Source organism: Nelusetta ayraudi, unplaced genomic scaffold, assembly GCF_046127955.1.
Source record: "Nelusetta ayraudi isolate G7.1 ecotype Tasmania unplaced genomic scaffold, CSIRO-AGI_Nayr_v1 ptg000004l, whole genome shotgun sequence".
NCBI classification, from domain to species: domain Eukaryota; kingdom Metazoa; phylum Chordata; class Actinopteri; order Tetraodontiformes; family Monacanthidae; genus Nelusetta; species Nelusetta ayraudi.
The window spans coordinates 3,308,849-3,328,914 of record NW_027466054.1 but is presented as its reverse complement, the minus strand read 5'-3'; the positions used below and the strand labels follow the sequence as shown (position 1 = coordinate 3,328,914).

Below are 20,066 nucleotides of genomic sequence, written 5' to 3'. Positions count from 1 at the left end.
GCACACATACTGTTGCTGAGGAGACATGGCTTTGTTTTGTTTGTGTAGCTTAGCCAAGGCTCGCCACCAAGAAAAACAATCTTTTGTTGCATAATCAAGCAAAACTTTTATGCTATACACTTCAGCAAGATCAGTGTTTTCAAGCTTGGAAAGGATTGAAAATATGAAAATGAATCGAGGAATGCAGAATTTATTTGTGTATGTCATTTGATACTGTAAAATTAAAGATCACAACTATATGCAACATATATCCAGGGCAAATAAATACAGTAAGTCGGCTTGCATGTAGCATTGAAAGCAGTCTTACATGGATACAACCAGCTGACATTCACAGACTACAGTCATACTAATTTGATATGAAAACCAGGAAAGCGCTGGCCGTGTTTACTACGAGTGCTCTTCAACGTCCTCTATGGTTTCTGGAAGGTAACGATTTCGGGTCTCAGACAGCGTACTCGCAGTTGTTGCCCCCAGTAGAGCGAGGCAGCACAGCACGAGCTGTGGTAGCTCCCCCCACACGTCGTCCAATAGGAGGATTAGCGGTGCCACAGACACGCCGAGTCGAGCCAGAAAAGAGTTGTAGCCCATACCATTTTGTCTGGGGAAAAAAGTTCACATTAGCGGTCATTCTTCTCTGACCCTCAAAAAGGTCAATACAAAGGTATGGTTATACTTGCCTTACTACAGTAGGATAAAGCTCCGAACTATAAAGCACTAAAGTTGCAAAAGCTGATGAGGAAAAGCCTTTTCCAACCACGGCAACAACAGTTCGGACAATGGTCATATCTGTAAACATGACATGAACAAAGATATTGGTGTTAATACATCATTAGAAAATTGTAGGTTAAGTGTGTAATATTTGGAGATCTTGAAAAAAGAAACTTTTTTGCAGCATATTTCATTCATATGTGTATATATATCTATATCTATATCTATATATCTATATCTATATATATATATATGAATAAATAAATAAAAACATTTTATTATATATATATGTATATATATATATATATATATATATATATATATATATATATATTTATATTATATTTATATTATATATTTATGTATAGGAATAAATAAATAAAAACATGCCTTTGGGTATGACGATGTTGATTCCGAGACAAACGGTAGCCATCCCCAGCGCTCCAACCATGATGGGTTTTCTGCCAATCCTGTCCAGTAGGAAGTAAACTGAAACTTTTGCAGGCACCTCTATCATAGCATATGTGAACTGGGTCAGATAGATGTTGAGGCCGAAACCTGTGATGTTGAAGCTGATGCCGTAAAACGAACTGGCAACACAAAACCTGTTGGGAGACAATTAAAACCCTTAGAGAAAGCGTGTGTCTTCTCTTACTGTGTTGGTAAAGAAAATGTCAAGAAAATTGCAATTGGGCACAGTGGCCCTGGGAATACACACCACAATAAACCAGTGCGGCAGGCCAGTTTCCTCATGTTTGGTGTCCGCACCAGGTCCAGGTAAGAATAGGTTCTGTCTTTTTTATCGGTTACAATTATTCCTGCCAGTGTCTGGAAGATAACATCGGTACCGCTTATGATGTGAAAGCTGCAAATCCAAGGTGTGTTTTGTTTCTATTTAAAATACACTCACCTCTATATTGAGTGTGCCACCTGACTCAGTTGTTTGGTTTATTTTGGCACATTTTGACAAATACATCTGCGCTTGTTCCAGTTTCCCATTGGCAATAAGCCACCTTGCTGATTCTGGCATCCACCTGGAGGGCAAATCACACCCTCATTGTGTGTTTGCAGGGAAACTGTAAACAACCATTGATTTGACATACTCTCACCAGCGACTCCTAGATTATGAAACGTAGGGAACCTATGAAGTAAAGTGACTTTGAATGTGGTCAACATTGTTGTTGGTGCCAGACAGGCTGGTCTGAGTATTTCACAATCTGCTGACCTTCACAAAATTGCAACCATGCCTAAATGGTGTCAGGGAGTCAGAGGAAAATTGGCAGACTGGTTGGAGCCCAAGGGTACCCAATATTTTCAAAGAGTAGAGAAAGAAAGGAGCCAGTGAGTGTGTGTATGTGCACATGACAATCAAATATTTGGCAATTATTATTTGTTTCTTCAATAAATCAATGCATGCACTTGTGCTGTTGGGAGGCATTGTGTTAGAAAATATCTGAGCTTTTATAAACTTACCTCCAAGTGGCGATGGCCACAATTATGGGTATTGAAATGCTAATAGTTAACCACCGCCAATCATTTACAAAGTACGCAATAGCTGCAAACACTACGTTCCACACTGTCCAGGACAAGCTGTCGCACACTCCCACCAATTTCCTGTGCTCTACGTCCACCCACTCCACAGCTGTGGAAACACAAACACATTACCCTCCATGCACGTTTCTGTACACGTTTTTTAAAGAACAATTTTCGGTGCACGTGTGTGCTCGTTACTCAGGACTGTGGAGACGATGACGATGCCATTGAGGAAAAACCCTGTGAAGAATCTCAGCACTGCGAACATCATGTAGGTGGTTGAGAAAGCGCTGGCAATGGCGAAGAGCATCCCAAACACGTACGACACCAGCAGCATGATCTTTCGGCCGAACCTGAGGAGAGGCAGAGCGGTTTAAAAAATCACAAGTGAAGCAGCTGACGATCAAAGCTGAGGGAAAGGTGTCCAACCTGTTACTTAGACTCCCAAAGGCAATGGCTCCAAACATCACTCCAACAAAGAAGATTGTTGCGGTCGCTTTGTTTTTCCCTCTGTGCTCACACACCAGATCCCACTTTTAGAAGCAAATGACAAATAAAGAGGAAAGTCCTTATTGTGACTGAACCCTCGAAATGTGTTCCCGGTGTTGGACGGGTACCTCTCAGTTCACGCAGGTTTTTTTCAAACGGACCTCTTACCTCTGAGGTCAGTGTTGACTTGAAGGTGCTGTTGTCGTACACCCATCCACTCTGACACGGCACTGTTGGTATTGAGGCAACAGTGGAGGAGTTCTGCAGCAGGTGATACTGAGGCTGTGCAAACATCTGACAGGAGTGCAACGTCCCATCCTGCCGGACTGGAATGCTAACAAGCAGCTTCTCTTCCTGGGATAAATTCCCGAAAACACCTCCGTCGTCCAGGGAGCTGATGTCACAGTGATGAGAGGGAACGGCCCCAATGAAGTTGTTCAGGAAAAAATTGCAGGGCATCGGAAATCGTCCGATGAAGCTTATTACCATGATCATTTTCTGAAATCTCCCAAATCCATTTATGCGGTGTAGAATGTTCTCAAATTTCATTGTAACTCTGACTATTAAGGATTTTGCCTTCACTGAAAATTTGTTTTACACTTCACCTGCCTCTGTCATGGGCATATGAAGAAATGGGCGAAAATCTGAGTCGACGGCTACCCTTTCTGCACGAGTAAAGTTGAAATTGGTGAATATTTTACCCTTGTTAACGAATGTGAGTGTTAAACAATCCAGATACGTAGTGAGACATTTAAGTGAGTTGAGTCATTGTTTGGCAACCCAGTGACGCAGTGGATAGCACTGTCGCCTCATGTCCAACAAGGTGGCTGTGGCTTTGATTCCCAGGCCCCGGCCTGTTCTATGTGAAGTTCATACGATCTGCCAGTGTCTGTGCAGGTCATTCATTTGGTTCATTCTTGCACATTTCTTCAAAAACATCCAACTCGTTTTCAATTAGTATTGATATTGGCACCCACTTAATGCTGAAGGCCAGCCACACTGGTTACATATAGCCCTCAATGTTTTTCTATTAAATAGGAGCAAATGTAATTAACTTACATATACAATAAGTATAATATATGTATTTTTGAATTATCTGACTCAAAACATCCAATTTGTTACGCTGAGTCATGTTTCTGAGTTACATAATACCAAAGGCACTGTAAGAACTCAGTAACCCAGACACCTGCTGGAGGAGCAGTAGTTCTGTGAATGTGATTATCTGACATTACAGCTTTGCACCCTTGTGCGGTTTTTACAAGAGCAAAACATTTCTCATGTTCATATTTAAGCCTATCTGCGAACATCTATCTGCGAACATGCACACAACTCCACACCAGGGCTGTAATATCTTTTATCTCCATGTAGCAAAGGCAGGTGGGGAGGCCGTGATTATCAGCCAATTTGTCACTAAGTACGCAGTGGCAGCAAATGGGCCGTTTATGGCATCCAGTGAAGCTTAGTACGATTATCAGGAACCTTTCAAATCCACTAATATTAGCTAAAATGTTCTGAAACTTCATTATCTCAGAATATGTTTAAGAAATAAACTGATTCATTTAAAAAAAAAGAAAAAAAAAAAAAGAAGTGTCCCCCCCCGCTCATTTCTGTGCCTAGCCTGAGATTTGCATATTGCAACCTTTGGTACAGGTACAGGATTAAAACTGAAAATGTTAAATAATTAACTTTACTTAGTCATGAATCTAAACTGTAGTAAGCAATCACGTTTTCTTTTTTTTTTTATCTTTTAAAAAAAAAGTTCTGCAGAATAGTGGTGGAAAAAAAAGGTTTTCAGTCACCCCAAAAATGTTACACGACATGAATTTAAATGCTCCTCCGAAAGAATTTGTACATGTTTCAAGATTTTGCCGCTTTTCAGCATCCATGACTTTGTTGTTGTTCTTTGTGCAGACAGTAAAAAAAAATGTTGGACCTCACCAGGAGACCCAACTGCTGGATGAAAATATTGACAGCAAGGCTAGACAACTGCCTTTCATGAGCTATAAGTGGTTTTCAGTGTGTTGGTTTGTTCTGTTCAGAAGCAGGGCCGGACTGGGGGGGGAAAGTGGCCCGGGAATTATTGATAGACTGGCCCACTTCATGTGCGGTGTGGGATGAAAAAAAACAGCATTTGATGGTGTTTTGGACAATGATCATATAATAAACTTTAACCTGAACCCTTAAGTAGCCTAGAGTAAAACAATTACAGCAGTGTAGTTATTTTAAAGCATGTAGTGATTTTAATGCAAGCAAGTCATTACAATAAATACAATAAAATTTGGCAGACCAATTTGCCAGGCTGTTAGAACTAAATAACTATAACATGAGTAAACCACGAGAGTGCAACATAATTACAACAATGAGCCAATTTCAATAAAAATGTCATTTAAAAATAGATAACAAATAAAATAACAAAGCTATAAAGTAATCTATATATTATATATAAACTATACAGTATCTAAAAACTTAACCCAGAACATGTATGAACATGAGAACTAAACTGAAAATAGCAAACTAAAAACTTGAAATGTGAAGAAGAATCTTTCCTGTCTTTGCCTTTTTGTACACAGTGCTCCCTGGAGTCTCCTCTGGAACATGCTGTATATTTATGTGGGTGAGAGACAAAAAAATATTACTGAAGTTACAATATGCAATACAGTTACAGTTACAATATAAGTCATGAGGTGAGAGTGCACGCCAAAATACAAGTTAAATCATCCTGAAGTCTTGCTTAAAACGAGGTCTAATGTCTCTGGCTTTGTTTTGGTGAAATAATACTCCTGGATGAGGGCACTGACTTCTAGTATAGGCCTCGGCTGTCTGTCAGCAGCAGGATCATCTTCAGACTACAAGAATTGTAGCATTGATAATTATGCTAGTAAACTATTAAAATTGCACTATCAACAAAATATAAGGATAGCAGTGTATGGTGTTAGTGCATGAGTTAGTGTGTATGGCTAAAAAGCAAACGAGGCAAACAAGCATTATTGTCATCAGTCTGCACAACAACAAGAAGAATAAGTTTACCTTAACGCCAAAAGGTTCTCTCTGCAAGGCCTAACTTTTAACTTTAACCATAAACTAACTAACGTCAGCCAAATGAGCATTTTGGCCTAAAGCATCGTCAAGTTCCAATCATAACTTACCATCATTCTGTCACTGGCTCCACTGGTCTCTCTTCCGTGCTCTGCCGTGTCTGTCAAGAGTCGGACTCATCATTCTTCCTGCTGGACTCAGGTGCATGTTCGCTAAAATCCGGCTGTTCTGCCCGAGCAGCGCTAACTCTGAATCCTCCACGAAAGATGTCAAGCGCCGTTACAGCAGCGTGATTGACAAGTCAAAGCTGCAACAGGCTGAGGTAATGGGTGGGACTTACCCACGTGGACCAAATTTTGATTGGCTATCAGCAAAGGTAGTGTGATACGTGCACACAGGTATAGTCAATTACATTAATAGCTAACCGACCCAGCCCAGACCCCGTGCGGACTACAACGCGGTTGGCCGTTGCGATAGTTTTTTTTTTTTTCTTTGTCCCCCCCCTCTTTCTTTTTCTTTTTCTCATGGTCCGGCCCACCGACCCACCGGGGAAATCCCCTGTATCCCCGTATGCCAGTCCGCCCATGTTCAGAAGTAGAAGTCCTAAGTGAGTATGACGTCACACATCCTCAGCGTGTGTTGTGCAGTTCTGCTTCCATTTCTATGCTGATTTGACAGTAGATTAATTTTTTTTCTTTGTCTGATATCCCCCCCACCCCCTGCACTTAACTCAATCTGACCTGCCTTCCACCCCCACCCGCACCTGCTCTGCATCAGTAATTAAGCACACCTGGTCCCCGTCAGCCAATATCAGAACCTCACACCAACAGTTCACTTCACCAGATACCTATTCCGTGTTCATTCTGGGCTAGATAGACTGCACATATATAGCGCTTTCCATCACCTTCAAGGTACCCCAAAGCGCTTCACAAAGGCCTCTCATTCACCCAGTCACACATGGGTGAATGAGAGGCTGCTGCCATGCAAGGCACTGCCTAGCCCCATTGGGAGCAATTTATGGTTAAGTGTCTTGCTCAAGGACAAGTAACAGATTAGGATGGAGCAGGATTTGAACCACCAACCTTTCGGTGATTGGACAACACGCTCTACCTCTTGAGCCACAGCCACAGAAATTTTGACTTTAATAACAAAATTTTGACTTTAATCTTGAAAATTTTACTTTATTATCAATATTTCCACTTTAATCTCGAAATTTTACTTTATTATCAATATTTCCACTTTAATTCCGAAATTTTGACTTCACTCTCAAAAGTTTCCCTTTTATCATGAAATTTTGACTTCAATCTCGAAATTTCGACTTTACTCTTGGAAATTTTGATTTTATTGACTTCAACTTTGTTCTGGAAATGGAAACTTGAAAAAACTTGAAACTTGTAAAAATCTATATTTTTTTCTCTTCTTGTGGACCTAATTCTCTTTCATACGAGTCTGCTACTTGGGCTCCTCAGCAAAGCCTGGCAAAGGGACATCCTTTCACTGGCCCTTCAGATTAGTAGATGATGACCCAAGTTATGTGCTGCATAGTCCGCTGTGTTTGTGCATGGATTAATAGCGACATCTGTTGGATTAAAAAAAAAAAAAAAAAAAAGCTGAAAACTGATAGGACAAAGAGTGTGAAAAATAAAATGAACTTTGTTCATAATTTATTTTTTATATTTTTATTAGCCATTTGACTTCAAGGTGAAAACTATAAAGGTATAAAGCTATTGCCCTACATTACTGAATGATAACCACTTCAAAGCAAGAGTAAAAGTAAAGTATTTGATTCTGTGAGCAAGTATAGTATCAGTAAAGAGTAGCTTTGGTAGTACACGCTACTGCAGAGAATTGGTCATCCAATTGGTCATCCAATGCCAGTTTCTCTCTTTAAAATGCTAATGGTCCCTTACCCAACCTCCGAAAGTGTAATGTCCTTGCCAAGGGGCCCTCTTTAGTTCTTGAAGCAATTGTGTTTTAGGAACTCCATTTGTGGCATTGTGTGGTTGAATCAAAATTTACAAAGGCTCTAACTATTGTCTTGTTAAGTCTTACTTTGTAACACAAGACTTGGTAAGATGTAACGGGACTGATACTTGACTAATAAGACAGTGCCAGTTGCCTTTCAACAGTGCCTGGCGCCTTTGGACCTTGTAATTGATGAGAATGATTCTGTTTAGAATCAAGGCATTGTACTTGAAAACAATAGGATTTATTACAAACTTCTTGATCACCCTACAGCTCTGTGGAATGTCAGAACAACAAAGAAACTAATGTTTTTGTTTAGTTCTTTATCATTTCAGACACCTGAAAGCAATAAATACTATGTAGATACACTTCAAGTTTGTGCACATAGCTTTGTTTTAGCATCCGGAGTTCTTTTGTACATAAAAAAAAGCTCGATGCTAGTCTGGACAGGTTAAAGTTGAGTGTGTTAAATACAGTGTGGAGTATCTCTCAGGGTTATAACAAGTCCTAAAGTAATGTAAACACAATGTTGTTGTTTTTTAAACACTAAATAAATTGCACAGCACCGTGAGGTGGGCAAATACTGTTGGTCACTAAGTGTCTCCACTTGCTAACCTGCAACACAGAAAGAGTCCAGTCAGTCATTGAATTGTGCCCCTCACTGAGGTTTCATCATGCAACATTATTCTTTGCCTGTCTGGATTATTAAGGTGGCGAAATGGATACCTGACATTTTCCATTGACACTGCTGACACTGCCTTTTCTTTTCCCTTGCGTTTTTCAATGTCACCGATAGTCTCTGGCAGATTGGTATTCAGCGTCTCTGTAAGCCGTGAGGCCACCAGGCCAGCGATCACTGCCACAGTGCTGTAAGTGACTGCAGGAAGGAGGTACCAGAAGTCTTCCAACAGCATGATGAGAGGAGACATGGAAACCCCCAGTCGTGCTATGAAAGCTGTGTATCCAACACCGTTTTGTCTGAAACAGATCAAAGTGGGAAATGATTTTTAAACCAGTACAGACGCATGCAGAGTCACAGCAGACCCGATGAATAGAATGATGGTGGTCTGTCGCTGCGTTGTTGCCCAACTGACCGTACGACTGTAGGATAGAGTTCAGCTGTGTAGAGGTACATGATGGTGCAGGATGCCTCTGACACAGCCTTTCCAAAGACCGCCACACTTGTACGAGCTATCGCCTGATCTAAGAAAAAGAACGAGATTTTCTTTTTTCAATTGGCTTCTTTAAAACCAATAAAAAGCTCTTTTCAGACACATGATTACATAAACTGAGAACAAACCTTTTGGAATAAACATGTTGATGAGAAGAAAGACAGCAGTTAAGAACAGGGCGCCCATCTCGCTTGGCTTTCTCCCCAGTTTATTCAGTAAATAAAACACAACAATCTTCATTGGCAGCTCCATCGATGCAAATATAAATTGTGTGAGGAAAAGGCTCAGTCCAAACCCGGCAATATTCAGACTTATACCATAATAAGTGAGCTCGGCTCCAAACCTACAGAGAGATGTGTCATTTAAAAGATAAACAACAAACAGTATACCTTTACACATGTTATGTAGCATTATTCTTCTTATTATTCTTCTTATTATTCTTATTGTTCAGAGGATGTGTGAATGTAAATTGTCATGGACTGTCTATCACAACAATAATTTAACGGCAATTAATACATTTTTTTTACCAAGCAAAGTCTCTCCTTAAAAGAAAATTTAACTCTGATTAAAAAAAGACACTTACCATACCAGCCCCAGATATATGGATAGTTTCCTTATATTTGGGGTCCTAAAAATATCTACAAACGTGTAATTTTTTTCATTGCCATCCTTTGTTTTATCTTTTGCAGATTGAATTAACGTCTGTGAGATAGAAGGACAAAAGATAATCAAACTGGTCTTCCACAATTCCGTTTTGTTTCAATATCTTTGCTACATATTGTGATCGAGTACACAAGATACAAAAATACAAATGTTGATAAATGCACCTCTGGTCTTAAGTCTTTCACTTTATCTTCACTGTTGTTCATCTTTGCACATTTCATGATATAGTCATAGGCATCATTTGTCTTCCCATTGGCCAGGAGCCACCGCGCAGATTCTGGAAGCCACCTGGCGCAAGAAACACATATATGGCCAGTTTCAGTCTCAGTTCAATAAAATCCAGCTGTTTATCTCACAAAAAACTGTAAAATGTAAAGGTCAAATACCACCAAACAATCACAGACAGTATAAGTGGGGAGGTCACTGCCAGGATGAGCATCCTCCACTCATTCACCCCATATGCAAAGCCAACCAGAATCCAGGTCCCAACAGTTCCGTCCAGCCCCATCATTAAAGCTGAGAGGGTCCTGTGTTTAGTACTGACCCATTCGACGTCTGTGAAATATCAGCACATAATTAAAAAAAAAAAAAAAAAAATGCATGAAGTGTCATTTTTGTTTGATTACCTTAGTGTTTCATTATCTGAGCACTCACTTAAAACTGAAGAGATGATACTTATTCCAGCAATTGACAACCCCGTGAAAAACCTCATGATGACAAACATTATGTATGAGACAGAAAAGGCACTCAGCAGCGCAAAAAACATGGTGGATAAATAGGACGCCAAGAGTACTTTCCGCCGACCAAACCTGAAAATAAAACAAAAAACAGATAATTACAGATTCCACATGAAATGAAAGACACCTGGTATTCCCACTCCCAGAGAACTGAGAGCAGCTCTAAAGCAACTGTTCTCTTCAGGGCTGGCTTGGTAAAAAGATCCACCGCTCTGTGTCATTTTTAGCTACTTTGAGTTGTTGCCTTTTATTTTGAAAATCCTGCTGAGCCATTTTTTCCCCACAGTATTACCTCAAGGTAACAAGGTGTTTTGCCGTAACAATAAAATGACTGTTTTGTGATGTGTTGTAGGATTTAATGGGATCAATGCTGGAATACATTCTCATGTATTTATTTGGAATGCAGACAGTAAAAATTAATGTCTCTTGCACCTGAAAACAAGCCCTTTGATCTGTGGATGGAGTTCAGGTTCCACAACCTACTTGTGTTTACAAAAGCTCCAAATGGTAAACCAACCATGCCCTGCAATAGAATAAAATGTTGATGATATCTCTGTTTTTCTTCCCCTTTATTCTGTATGTGTGCGCTAGTACAGTCTCAACAAACTCGATTTGTGACATGTGCCGCTGTAAATTATTCATCTCCACAGTGGACCTGTGTTCAAAGCTAACTGGCCTGTTGCATTTTACATACATGCTCTGTCATACTGCGGCCTCACCTGTCGCTGAGAAATCCAAACAGAGGAGCACCTATCATTAGACCAACAAAGAAAATTGTGGTTGTTGCCTTGCTCATCCATTTTCTGTCGCACACCAGATCCCACTGTGACGAAAAGATGGAATGCAACAAAAGTGCTCATACATGTGCTGTTGCGACAGTCTTCAGTTGCTCTCAAATCAAGTTTCATCACGAAATCCAATCCAATCTGATAAATGCCGGTGCCATGTATGAAACACACAATTAGTCTTTGCGACTCACACAGTGCAGAAATACATCTGTAAAGATCTGTTCAGGTTTATCTGCCGGGACACTGACCTCAGTAACCACAGTGGATCTGAACGTGCTGTGGTCGTACACCCATCCATTCTGACACGGGAAGGTCTTTGCGTCCTCTGAGCTGTTCCTGCCCAACAGAATTTGATATTGAGGCTCCAAGAACATCCGACAGGAGCTCCGAGTCCCATCCTGTTCTGTGGGAACGCTGACCACCAGCAACTGCTCCTCAGTCAGATTCCAGAAGACATCATCCAGAGCAGTGACGTTGCAGTGGTGCGATGGAACGGCTGCCATGAAGTTGTTGAGCAGGAAGTGACATGGAAGAGTGATCCTGGAGAAGAACTGGATGAGGAATAGCTGGATTTGGAATTTGCCAAATCCATTGATTTCTGAGAGTATGCTGTCAAATTTCATGTTGCTGAGCTCTGAGAGAGTCGACGGTGAAATGAGCGTTAAGGCCGGTTGACCCACTCAGCAGCACTGTGTTAATTATTATCCACTATACTTCCACTCTGTGGAAGCCGCCCGAGCAATTACATACTTTGTCTGTGTCTAAGATTAGATGTGGGTGGAGAAAAAAAATAGTTTGGCTCTGATCCAGTGGGCTAGGCAGAGGCAAGGTAACACTGCGGCGGCGCAGTCCCCCACTAGACTTTGTTTTCAGAGGGGGAAAACAGGGAGCCCGAGGTGTGAGCAGATGTAATACAACAGAGATAAAAGCAGCAGGGGAATCCCGAGGAAATGAGAATACGGTCGTTAGAAAAGGGACAAAAGGAGGAGAATTAGTGGCTTGGAGTCGAGGTGCAACACAAATGGCCTGGTGAAAAAGAAAACAAACAAAAGAAATTTGCCCCTGAGTTTGGTATTGTCATGTAATTTTCTGCTGCAGTGTGTGTAGCTGAGACTTGTCGCACGGTCACGGTGTCCTGTGTGTGTGTTTGTTTTACTGTAGCTTGCTTTATCAAAGCTTTAAGTCCAGCGAGCATTGAGGATCCAGCCTCGAGCATGCTGCATGAAGGCTCACATATGGCTGGACGTTTGTTTAGGTTTTCCATCAAATATTAGTTATTAGAAAATAAAGCATTTAAATAACAAATACAACACAGAAGGTTTAAGATTCTCTACTGGCACAAAAGCCCTCTCGCCACGTGGTCACACAAAGGTGATCGTAAAACTGATATCCCAGTCCGGCTACCTGCACTGAGTCACGTTCACAGGAAAGTGAACTAAAGTAGAATCAAATCTTGTGGCTGTCAGATGATTGATTAAATGAAACACCAGGGGTGGTACAGTAGGTAGAGGCAACAGCTTTTTTATGATTTGTTAAAAAAACGGTTCCTTCCTTGGTGATTTGGGAAGTTATTGTCTGTAACATTCTTCAGTTTTATTTATGTTTACGCCCAAGTAACCAAACAGCTTTAGCATTTGACCACCATAATATAAAGCAGGGACAAATATCAACAGTACATCCAGTGTCGGGTTTATTGTGAGAAAGCTATTTTACAATATTTGAGTTGTACATACACTACATATAATGGTGAAGTTTGTACAAAAGCATATCAGCAGTGGCCAAGCCTGAACTAATCATTGACTCTGAGGAATAAACTGGCTACACATTATACAACCATTATGAGAGTTTGTGTACCATTGAACCATTGGCCTATTTTTTTGTTTGTTTGTGCCAGGTTTAAAATAATAAAAGTTTCGTCGTAATTCTCACGTACCATAAATGAACTGTGTTCAAGAGAAATTAGAACTGAGAGCTGAGTTATTTTGTTGTACATTTGCAGTGCATGGTTTCACTTTATGGGTTATTTACTAACATTATAAGTTATAACAATCAGAGTAGTTTAGTTTTTTTTTATGTTGGTGCAATAGGGACAAAGACAAAATAAGCTGTTTGTCTTCCCTCAGCTAGTCAACTAAGTCATTAAAGCCATTAAAAAATTTCCACAGGATTTAAATCACTAATCATTAGCTGCAGGCCAGTTCCTGAAGGGAATAATGGCCTGTTATATGTTTCATGTGATCTTCGTGTGCATCCATCTGCAGCTAATCTACTGCTAAAACCATTAACCAATAGTCATTTATGGCATGATTTCATACATGTAACGGTGATCAATGGGGATCAATTTTGATTAATGTAATTTATAGTGTACAAATAGCAAAGTTTGTCTTTTTGTTATCTGTGTCAAAGAGCAGAATCTGTTCTTCCTAGTGAAAGCCTACTTTTTTTTTAAATTTTTTTTTTACAAGAAACGAAAATGAAAACTGTGCAGCTCACTGACTCACCCACTTATCAAAGTTGAGATTGTTCTCAACAGCCAGATAGCAGCCAGTAAGTTTCCTTCACTGAGCTTCCTTTACTGGTTGCTAGTGTATGATTCAGCAAACACAACACAGTTGGAATGACCCACTAAATCTGTGTCAAGGAAACAGCGCCTGTACGTCGACCCAGTGTCTTTGAAAAAACCCCCGAATTTTCTGTGTAAATGTAAATCTGAGTCATAAAGTACATGAGTGGGATTTCAAAATATATTAAACATATTGAATGATAACAAACAACATAAACATAATTTATTTTTTGTTAGTAATGAGAGTTCAAGCCTACCCACAATAAAATTTCAAGGGACTTTTGCCCTGCCACTGTCGAGCTGCTCTAGAGGGAGCTGTTGTTTTCTCTTTTGACTGAGCAAAAGCCTTTGAGACGCCTCTGGGTGTGATTAAGCGCTTTACAAATAAAAGTTGAAGGTGAGGTTGAGGAATAAATATAATGCCTACAAGCTAACTGTCACTTGTGGTTGAATGAAATATTGGAAAATTACTAAAACTTGTTGACTTTTGAAAACTATTCAGACCCTAACCTTTTAGTTTATTGAGGTATTTTTTTGGGCAGCATCACACATGCTGAGATGTATCGTAGATTATTTTCTCGCACAGTAACAACTACATAAGAGTTGTACTGTGTTGCAGTAACACAGCTGGATTGTTTTTGACAGCACCATGTCATTCCTACAAACTCCACTTCAGCTCATCACTGCCAACACTTTTATTGAGTCTGCTCTGCTGGCTGTAACCTGCAACACAGGCAAAAGTTAGTGTCAGAAACCACAAAACTGCACTATTGTAATGATCAAACACCATCCGTTCGTTCACTCTTGCTAGTCAATGTCATTGTGTTTTCCTCGGCCTTTCAATATCCTCGATGGTCTCCGGCAGTCGGGCGTTCAGTGTCTCTGGCAGGAGTGAAGCGACCAAACCGGATCCGAACGCCACGGCACAGTAAGTGAGTGCAGGAAGGAGATACCACACGTCTTCCAGCAGCACGATGAACGGAGACACGGACACGGCTAGCCAGGCCACAAAGGAAGTGTACCCCAAACCATTTTGTCTGTGAATAAAAACAAACGTTAAAGTGCAAAAATTACATTTAAAGGTCCAGTGTGTCAAATTTGGCCTGATTATTAATTATCAATTAAAAAGCTTTGTATACTGCCAATTAATACATAAATAAAAGTGTATACTCAGTACCATAAAGGTAATTTGGTGTTCCTACCCTGAGAACGGTTCTTATATGTACATAAGAGTATACACAGAGTAAGGGTCTTGCTCCCAGTTAGCTGAAATCTTGCACCGCCATATTTCTAAGGAAGCCTGGTGTGGCCAATCCAGCCCGCCTGACAGCACGTTTTGTTTTTAGCTTGAATGCTAGCATCCTCAAAAAACCAACGGAGAAGAAGGTGGACGAGGTATCCAGGTTTGTGTGTGCAGGCCACCGCAGTTGACTGGCAAACTCAGGAGAGGGAGGCTGAGTGAAATAGCAATCTAATCAATGTAAGCACTTGGTGTCGTTATGATAGGTTGTAAAGTGATTTGTTGTTGATAACTGACCGCACGACTGTTGGATAGAGTTCAGCGGTGTAGAGGTAGATGATGGCGCACGATGCCTCTGACAGGGCCTTTCCAAAGACGCCCACAACAGTACGAATGATCCTCTTCTCTAAATAAAACAACCATCAGCACACAACAATTTCAGCGCAGAGGAGAGTATGGTTTAGTACTGTGCATGGTTTTAAATCTGCAAATTACCCTCCGCTACAAATAAGTTGATGAGGAGACAGACGCCTGTTGAGAGCAGGGCTCCCATCTCGCCAGGCCTTCTGCCAATCCTCTGGATGAAGAAGTATGCTCCCGTCTTTGTTGGGAATTCGATAGCTGCAAATATGAACTGCGTGAGGTATATGTTTACTCCGAACCCTGATATATTCAGCCATATTCCAAAGTACGTGATCTGAGCTCCACACCTCGAAGGGAAAAGAAGAAGAACGTGATTAGCATCATGATAACAATTGGCTGTAAGACTTTGTACCAACATCGTGTTGCTGTAGTTTGTTTTGTATCAATGGTCATTCACTGATAAAATATATCTGGGAGGCACAAAACACACTGACATACCAGTATCCTCATATAACCCATGGTAGAGGCCAAAAAAAACATTTCTAAAGGCAAGTCAACCCTTGAACTTGTGACCAGAGCAACATTCCGTTTAGTTGACTTTGGCAGACCGTTCAGGATGATTGAATCAGTTTGTGTTTTCCATGACTAGTTGCCAAGATTCAAGGTGTTTCATGGAGCTGCCAAACCCAGTCAGCAAACAGCTTCTGTGCTGTTTTGAATGTGAAGACGCTATTAAGTTCTGATGAAATGCCCCTATAGCAAAGAACACTGCCTGGTAGTTGACTTGGATCTATTATCATGATCAAAAGACTGACTACATGTGGATGAGAGGATGAGTTAATATCTCAGTTGCATGATTAAGGTCTGGATTTGATCTTCCGTTTGTTTTAAAAGAGATTAAACCTGCATCTGGATTTCATTGATGTTACTTTTTGTCCCTTCCTGTGCAGTTTTCTTAGCCAAGCCGGCCAGTGACTTTAAACAGTGGAGAGATTTCTAGAATGGATTTATATTTGGTCATTCTTATGACTCAGTTGTATTGGGTTGATATAATACGTTTATTCTTCTTATTATAATTTATTTAACACAAACACCAGGTCACTGCTCATCAAGTGGATTTGCTGCACCTGTGAAGTGGAGCTCAGCTGTGGACTGTTGGTAACCAGCCTGTCAGGTTTTTGACTCGCCGCACCGTTGTGTGTTCTCTGAGAAAATGTGTTTCAATATAAGAATTGATTTATTCTTTGCTTATCTTTTTTTTTCAACAACCCCTGCAAAACTTTTGACCTCTGCACAAGTTGTGTTTTGTTGTGCTTTTGTTTTTTTTTCCATCATTTGCGGCCTTCCTTCTGTCTACATTAAACATATTCATATACATAACATATTCGTACATACTTCAAATGAAATTGTCCCTCACCAAAGGATCCCCAACCATATAGAAAGCCACCTAATGTTTGGCGTTTTGAAAATATCCACAAAAGTGTATTTCGCATCTGTCGCTTCGTCTTGTGAAGATTCAAGTAGTGTCTGAAAAATGGGGAAAAGAGCAAAATGTCACATGAATCCTAAAATTGCATTCATTGTCGTTTTTAACTGTCGAACAATTCAAAATGCACCTCAGGCGTGATGCCTTCCATGTACTCGGTTCTGTTGTTCATCTCCGCACATTTCATGATGTACTGATGGGCGGCTTCTGCCCTCCCGTTGGCTGAGAGCCACCGTGCAGACTCTGGCAGCCACCTGGTGCAAGACAGAAAGCAAACTCAGTGGAACAGTGCAGTGGAGACTGATAACTTGTGTGAGTGTAAGGTTAAAAAAAAAAGAAGTCAAATACCGCCATGCAATGACAGAGAGTAGCAGCGGTGAGGTCACTGCCAGGATTAGCATCCTCCACTCATTGACAAAGTATGCTATTGCAGGCAAGATACAACTCCCAAGAGACACATCCAGGCTTATGATTATGCCAGCAAATGTCCTACGGTCAATGTTGACCCACTCAACATCTGGAATAAGTTGGGAAACATTTTACCTCAAAGAGACAAATAGTTTGTTCAGAGAGGGATGAAAGACCAAAGACACAGGCTGATGCTATTTGAGCATGATAAATATATAAAAATGCACTTACTTAAAACAAATGAGATGATTGCTATTCCTGTAAGACACATCCCCGTGAGAAATCTCATGATGGCAAACATCAGGAACGAAGTTGACAGGGCGCTGAGCACCGCAAAAGTCATGGTGGACAAATAAGACACCAAGAGGAGGGGTCGTCTACCGAACCTGGAACCCAGAAATGATAGACTGTGGTCACATTAACAGATTAAAGATACAAAATAATAAATCTTGCTTCTAATCCCACCCATGACAGTGCAGACATAGGCTTTGTTTAATAAAGGCTGGCAATACTTTTTATTGCTGACCTTTCCGACCCATGCATCATTTATACGCACCCTCAATCAAGGGAAAAATAGCAGATGGAAATCTTGAACAGGTAGCAAAGCTGTGGTTTTTAAGACCTAACTTCCTGTGGTGATTTATCATCCCTCCTTCTTTTACTTGCATGACAATCATTTTAATGCTTTGTAAATTGATGTAAATGACTGGACAAAGGGTGGCTACCCATGTCTCTGTCCCGAAGAGAAGAATCTTTGCAACTGAATGAGACCACAAGGGGGAGAAAAAGTACAAGCTCAGCAGCAGCAGTGCCTGGGTGACAGCGAAGATAAAACAGAACAAAGGGCAGTTTAATTATATGGTTTTGGCTCAGATTACTCAGTGGGTATTACTGATCTGATGAAATGGCAATTGGGTTTGAGAAAGGTTGCACTGTGCCCCCAAATACATTTCTAGGTTAGGGTTAGGACGAAACAAATTTCATCTGAAATGTAAGTGATTTAACCTTCTTTTATGTCCTATGTAGGATTTGTTGCAGAAATTGGGAGATGTTTTAGACTTTCAGACCTGTTGGCTTGGCATGGTGGTTTTCATGAAAATGAAAAATAAACAGTCTTACCGGTCACTGAGGTACCCAAATAAAGGGGAACCCACCATAACGCCAATGAAAAAAGCAGTGGCCGTTGCTTTGTTCATCAATTTTCTGCTACACACGAGATCCCACTGTAAAGAAACCAGTCACAGTAGACTTGATCATTTTATTGTTGTTCAGTCTTCAAAAGTCAAACTTAAGCTGAAAACAATGGGGCCAATCACACTGGTTCTCGATAAAATATAATAATAATTAAATGCATTTAAAACAACTAAAGAAATAAAGTGGCGTGAAAAGTTTTATGCTCTTACTTAACCTGTTGGGCCTCGGTACATGTACATTGCAAAGGGGCCAGAGTCATGCAGTTAGCTACATGTGCAGCTGCATTAAATTAACAACACACATGTTGCATGAAGGGGCGACACTGCATGTGGCATTCTTTAGATGAACATGCATAAACATGCAAATGTTTATGATTGAAAATTGTTGGATGCTCAGACAGTCAGAGTGAAGCTTCCTGCTGCAGCAGCTCCACATTCTCTAACAGTGAGCACTGCTCAGCGCTGTGAGCTGCAGTGGTGATGTCCCATTGAGTTTGTCACATTTTGCAAAGCAACACGCAGCAGGAGCCTGGGATTCATTTCATATCATTAGTTGGAGGCCAAAGGGCAGACGACTGTGACTGTGGTTCTTGTGTTTTTCTGCTGTTGATCCGTCTAATTCACTGCAGACACTGACCTCTGTAGCCAAAGTAGATCTGAACGTGCTCTTGTCGTACACCAATCCATTACGACATGGAACGATCTCTGCGTCCTCGGAGCTCTCCCGGCCCGACAGGAGTTGGTACTGGGGCTCCGAGAACATCCGACAGGAGCTCAGAGTCCCATCTTGCTCTTTGGGAACACCGACGACCAGCTGCTGCTCCTGAGTCAGATTCCAGAAGACGCCCACATTATCCAGAGCAGTGATGTTACAGTGGTGCGAGGGAACGGCTGCAATGAAGTTGTTGAGCAGGAAGTGACAGGGAAGAGTCATCCTGGAGAGGAACTGGATGAGGAATAGCTGGATTTGGAATTTGCCAAATCCAGCACCCTCTGAGAGTGCGCTGTCAAATTTCATGTTGCTGAGCTCTGAGAGAGTCGACGGTGAAATGAGCGTTGCGGCTGCCAGTTGACACAGTCAGTTGCACCAGTTAATTATTACCCACTATACTGATTTTACCATTTTATGGAACCCAACTGAGCAGTTGCATACTTGGTCTATTCCCAACATTATGTATGGAAGAAAAGAAAACTGTTTGGTGCAACTCCAATGGGTTTGTTCACTGCCCTGTGCAGAGACTTACTGGTCAACCAATTTTCAAATCTATTGCCCCTAAACTCAGTTTCATTCAGTGTGTGTGTGTGTTTGTATATATGTGTATGTATTTATGTACATATCTTTATATACATATTTATTGTGTATATATATAGATATGTATATACATTATATACAATATGTATGTATATACATTTATATATATATATTATACATTATATTTTATGCACTTTAGTAATCCCACACCACTAAGGAATTTAATTGAAAGTTCAATAGAAGTTAAAAAAAAATAAAAAATTCTGCAGTAGCAATGGGCTTCAGTCTGGCTTTATTAAAGATCCAGGCATCTGTATTGGCAACGTTAATGAAGACAATAAAGTCAAAATACTGTATTGTCTTGTCATATTTTCACTCGACTTAGCAAAATGTGTTCGGAAAAAAAAGACTGTAGCTTTGAGAAGGACACAGTTGAATAGAGAGAAACTGTTGTTGCTGCCACTTAGGAG

The 20,066-nt window shown here is 40.6% G+C and overlaps 3 protein-coding genes across 4 annotated transcripts; all 3 read right to left on the bottom strand.

Annotated features, from left to right (window-relative positions):
* Positions 1-308: 308 nt before the first annotated feature.
* LOC142900540 (solute carrier family 22 member 7-like) lies at positions 309-3,706 on the bottom strand. The gene is made up of 9 exons (XM_076044885.1): positions 2,899-3,706; positions 2,671-2,774; positions 2,440-2,594; positions 2,182-2,350; positions 1,619-1,742; positions 1,427-1,536; positions 1,099-1,313; positions 678-786; positions 309-598 (listed from the first exon to the last, which is right to left on the bottom strand). The coding sequence occupies exons 1-9, from the start codon at positions 3,277-3,279 to the stop codon at positions 388-390; spliced, it is 1,578 nt and encodes a 525-aa protein (XP_075901000.1). The 5' UTR covers positions 3,280-3,706; the 3' UTR covers positions 309-387.
* Positions 3,707-7,953: 4,247 nt separating this feature from the next.
* On the bottom strand, positions 7,954-11,973 carry LOC142900459 (solute carrier family 22 member 7-like). Its single transcript, XM_076044757.1, has 10 exons — positions 11,340-11,973; positions 11,023-11,126; positions 10,221-10,375; positions 9,953-10,121; positions 9,731-9,854; positions 9,487-9,605; positions 9,032-9,246; positions 8,826-8,934; positions 8,458-8,709; positions 7,954-8,346 (listed from the first exon to the last, which is right to left on the bottom strand). The coding sequence occupies exons 1-10, from the start codon at positions 11,712-11,714 to the stop codon at positions 8,325-8,327; spliced, it is 1,644 nt and encodes a 547-aa protein (XP_075900872.1). The 5' UTR covers positions 11,715-11,973; the 3' UTR covers positions 7,954-8,324.
* A 2,178-nt stretch (positions 11,974-14,151) lies between these two features.
* LOC142900402 (solute carrier family 22 member 7-like) lies at positions 14,152-19,541 on the bottom strand. 2 transcript variants are annotated; one of them, XM_076044679.1, is made up of 9 exons: positions 18,982-19,541; positions 18,271-18,374; positions 17,383-17,537; positions 17,092-17,260; positions 16,874-16,997; positions 16,675-16,784; positions 15,390-15,604; positions 15,192-15,300; positions 14,152-14,691 (listed from the first exon to the last, which is right to left on the bottom strand). In XM_076044679.1, the coding sequence occupies exons 1-9, from the start codon at positions 19,360-19,362 to the stop codon at positions 14,472-14,474; spliced, it is 1,587 nt and encodes a 528-aa protein (XP_075900794.1). In that variant the 5' UTR covers positions 19,363-19,541; the 3' UTR covers positions 14,152-14,471. The 2 variants fall into 2 exon arrangements, with proteins under 2 accessions (XP_075900794.1, XP_075900802.1); XM_076044687.1 differs by having other exon boundaries at positions 17,383-17,474.
* Positions 19,542-20,066: the final 525 nt, after the last annotated feature.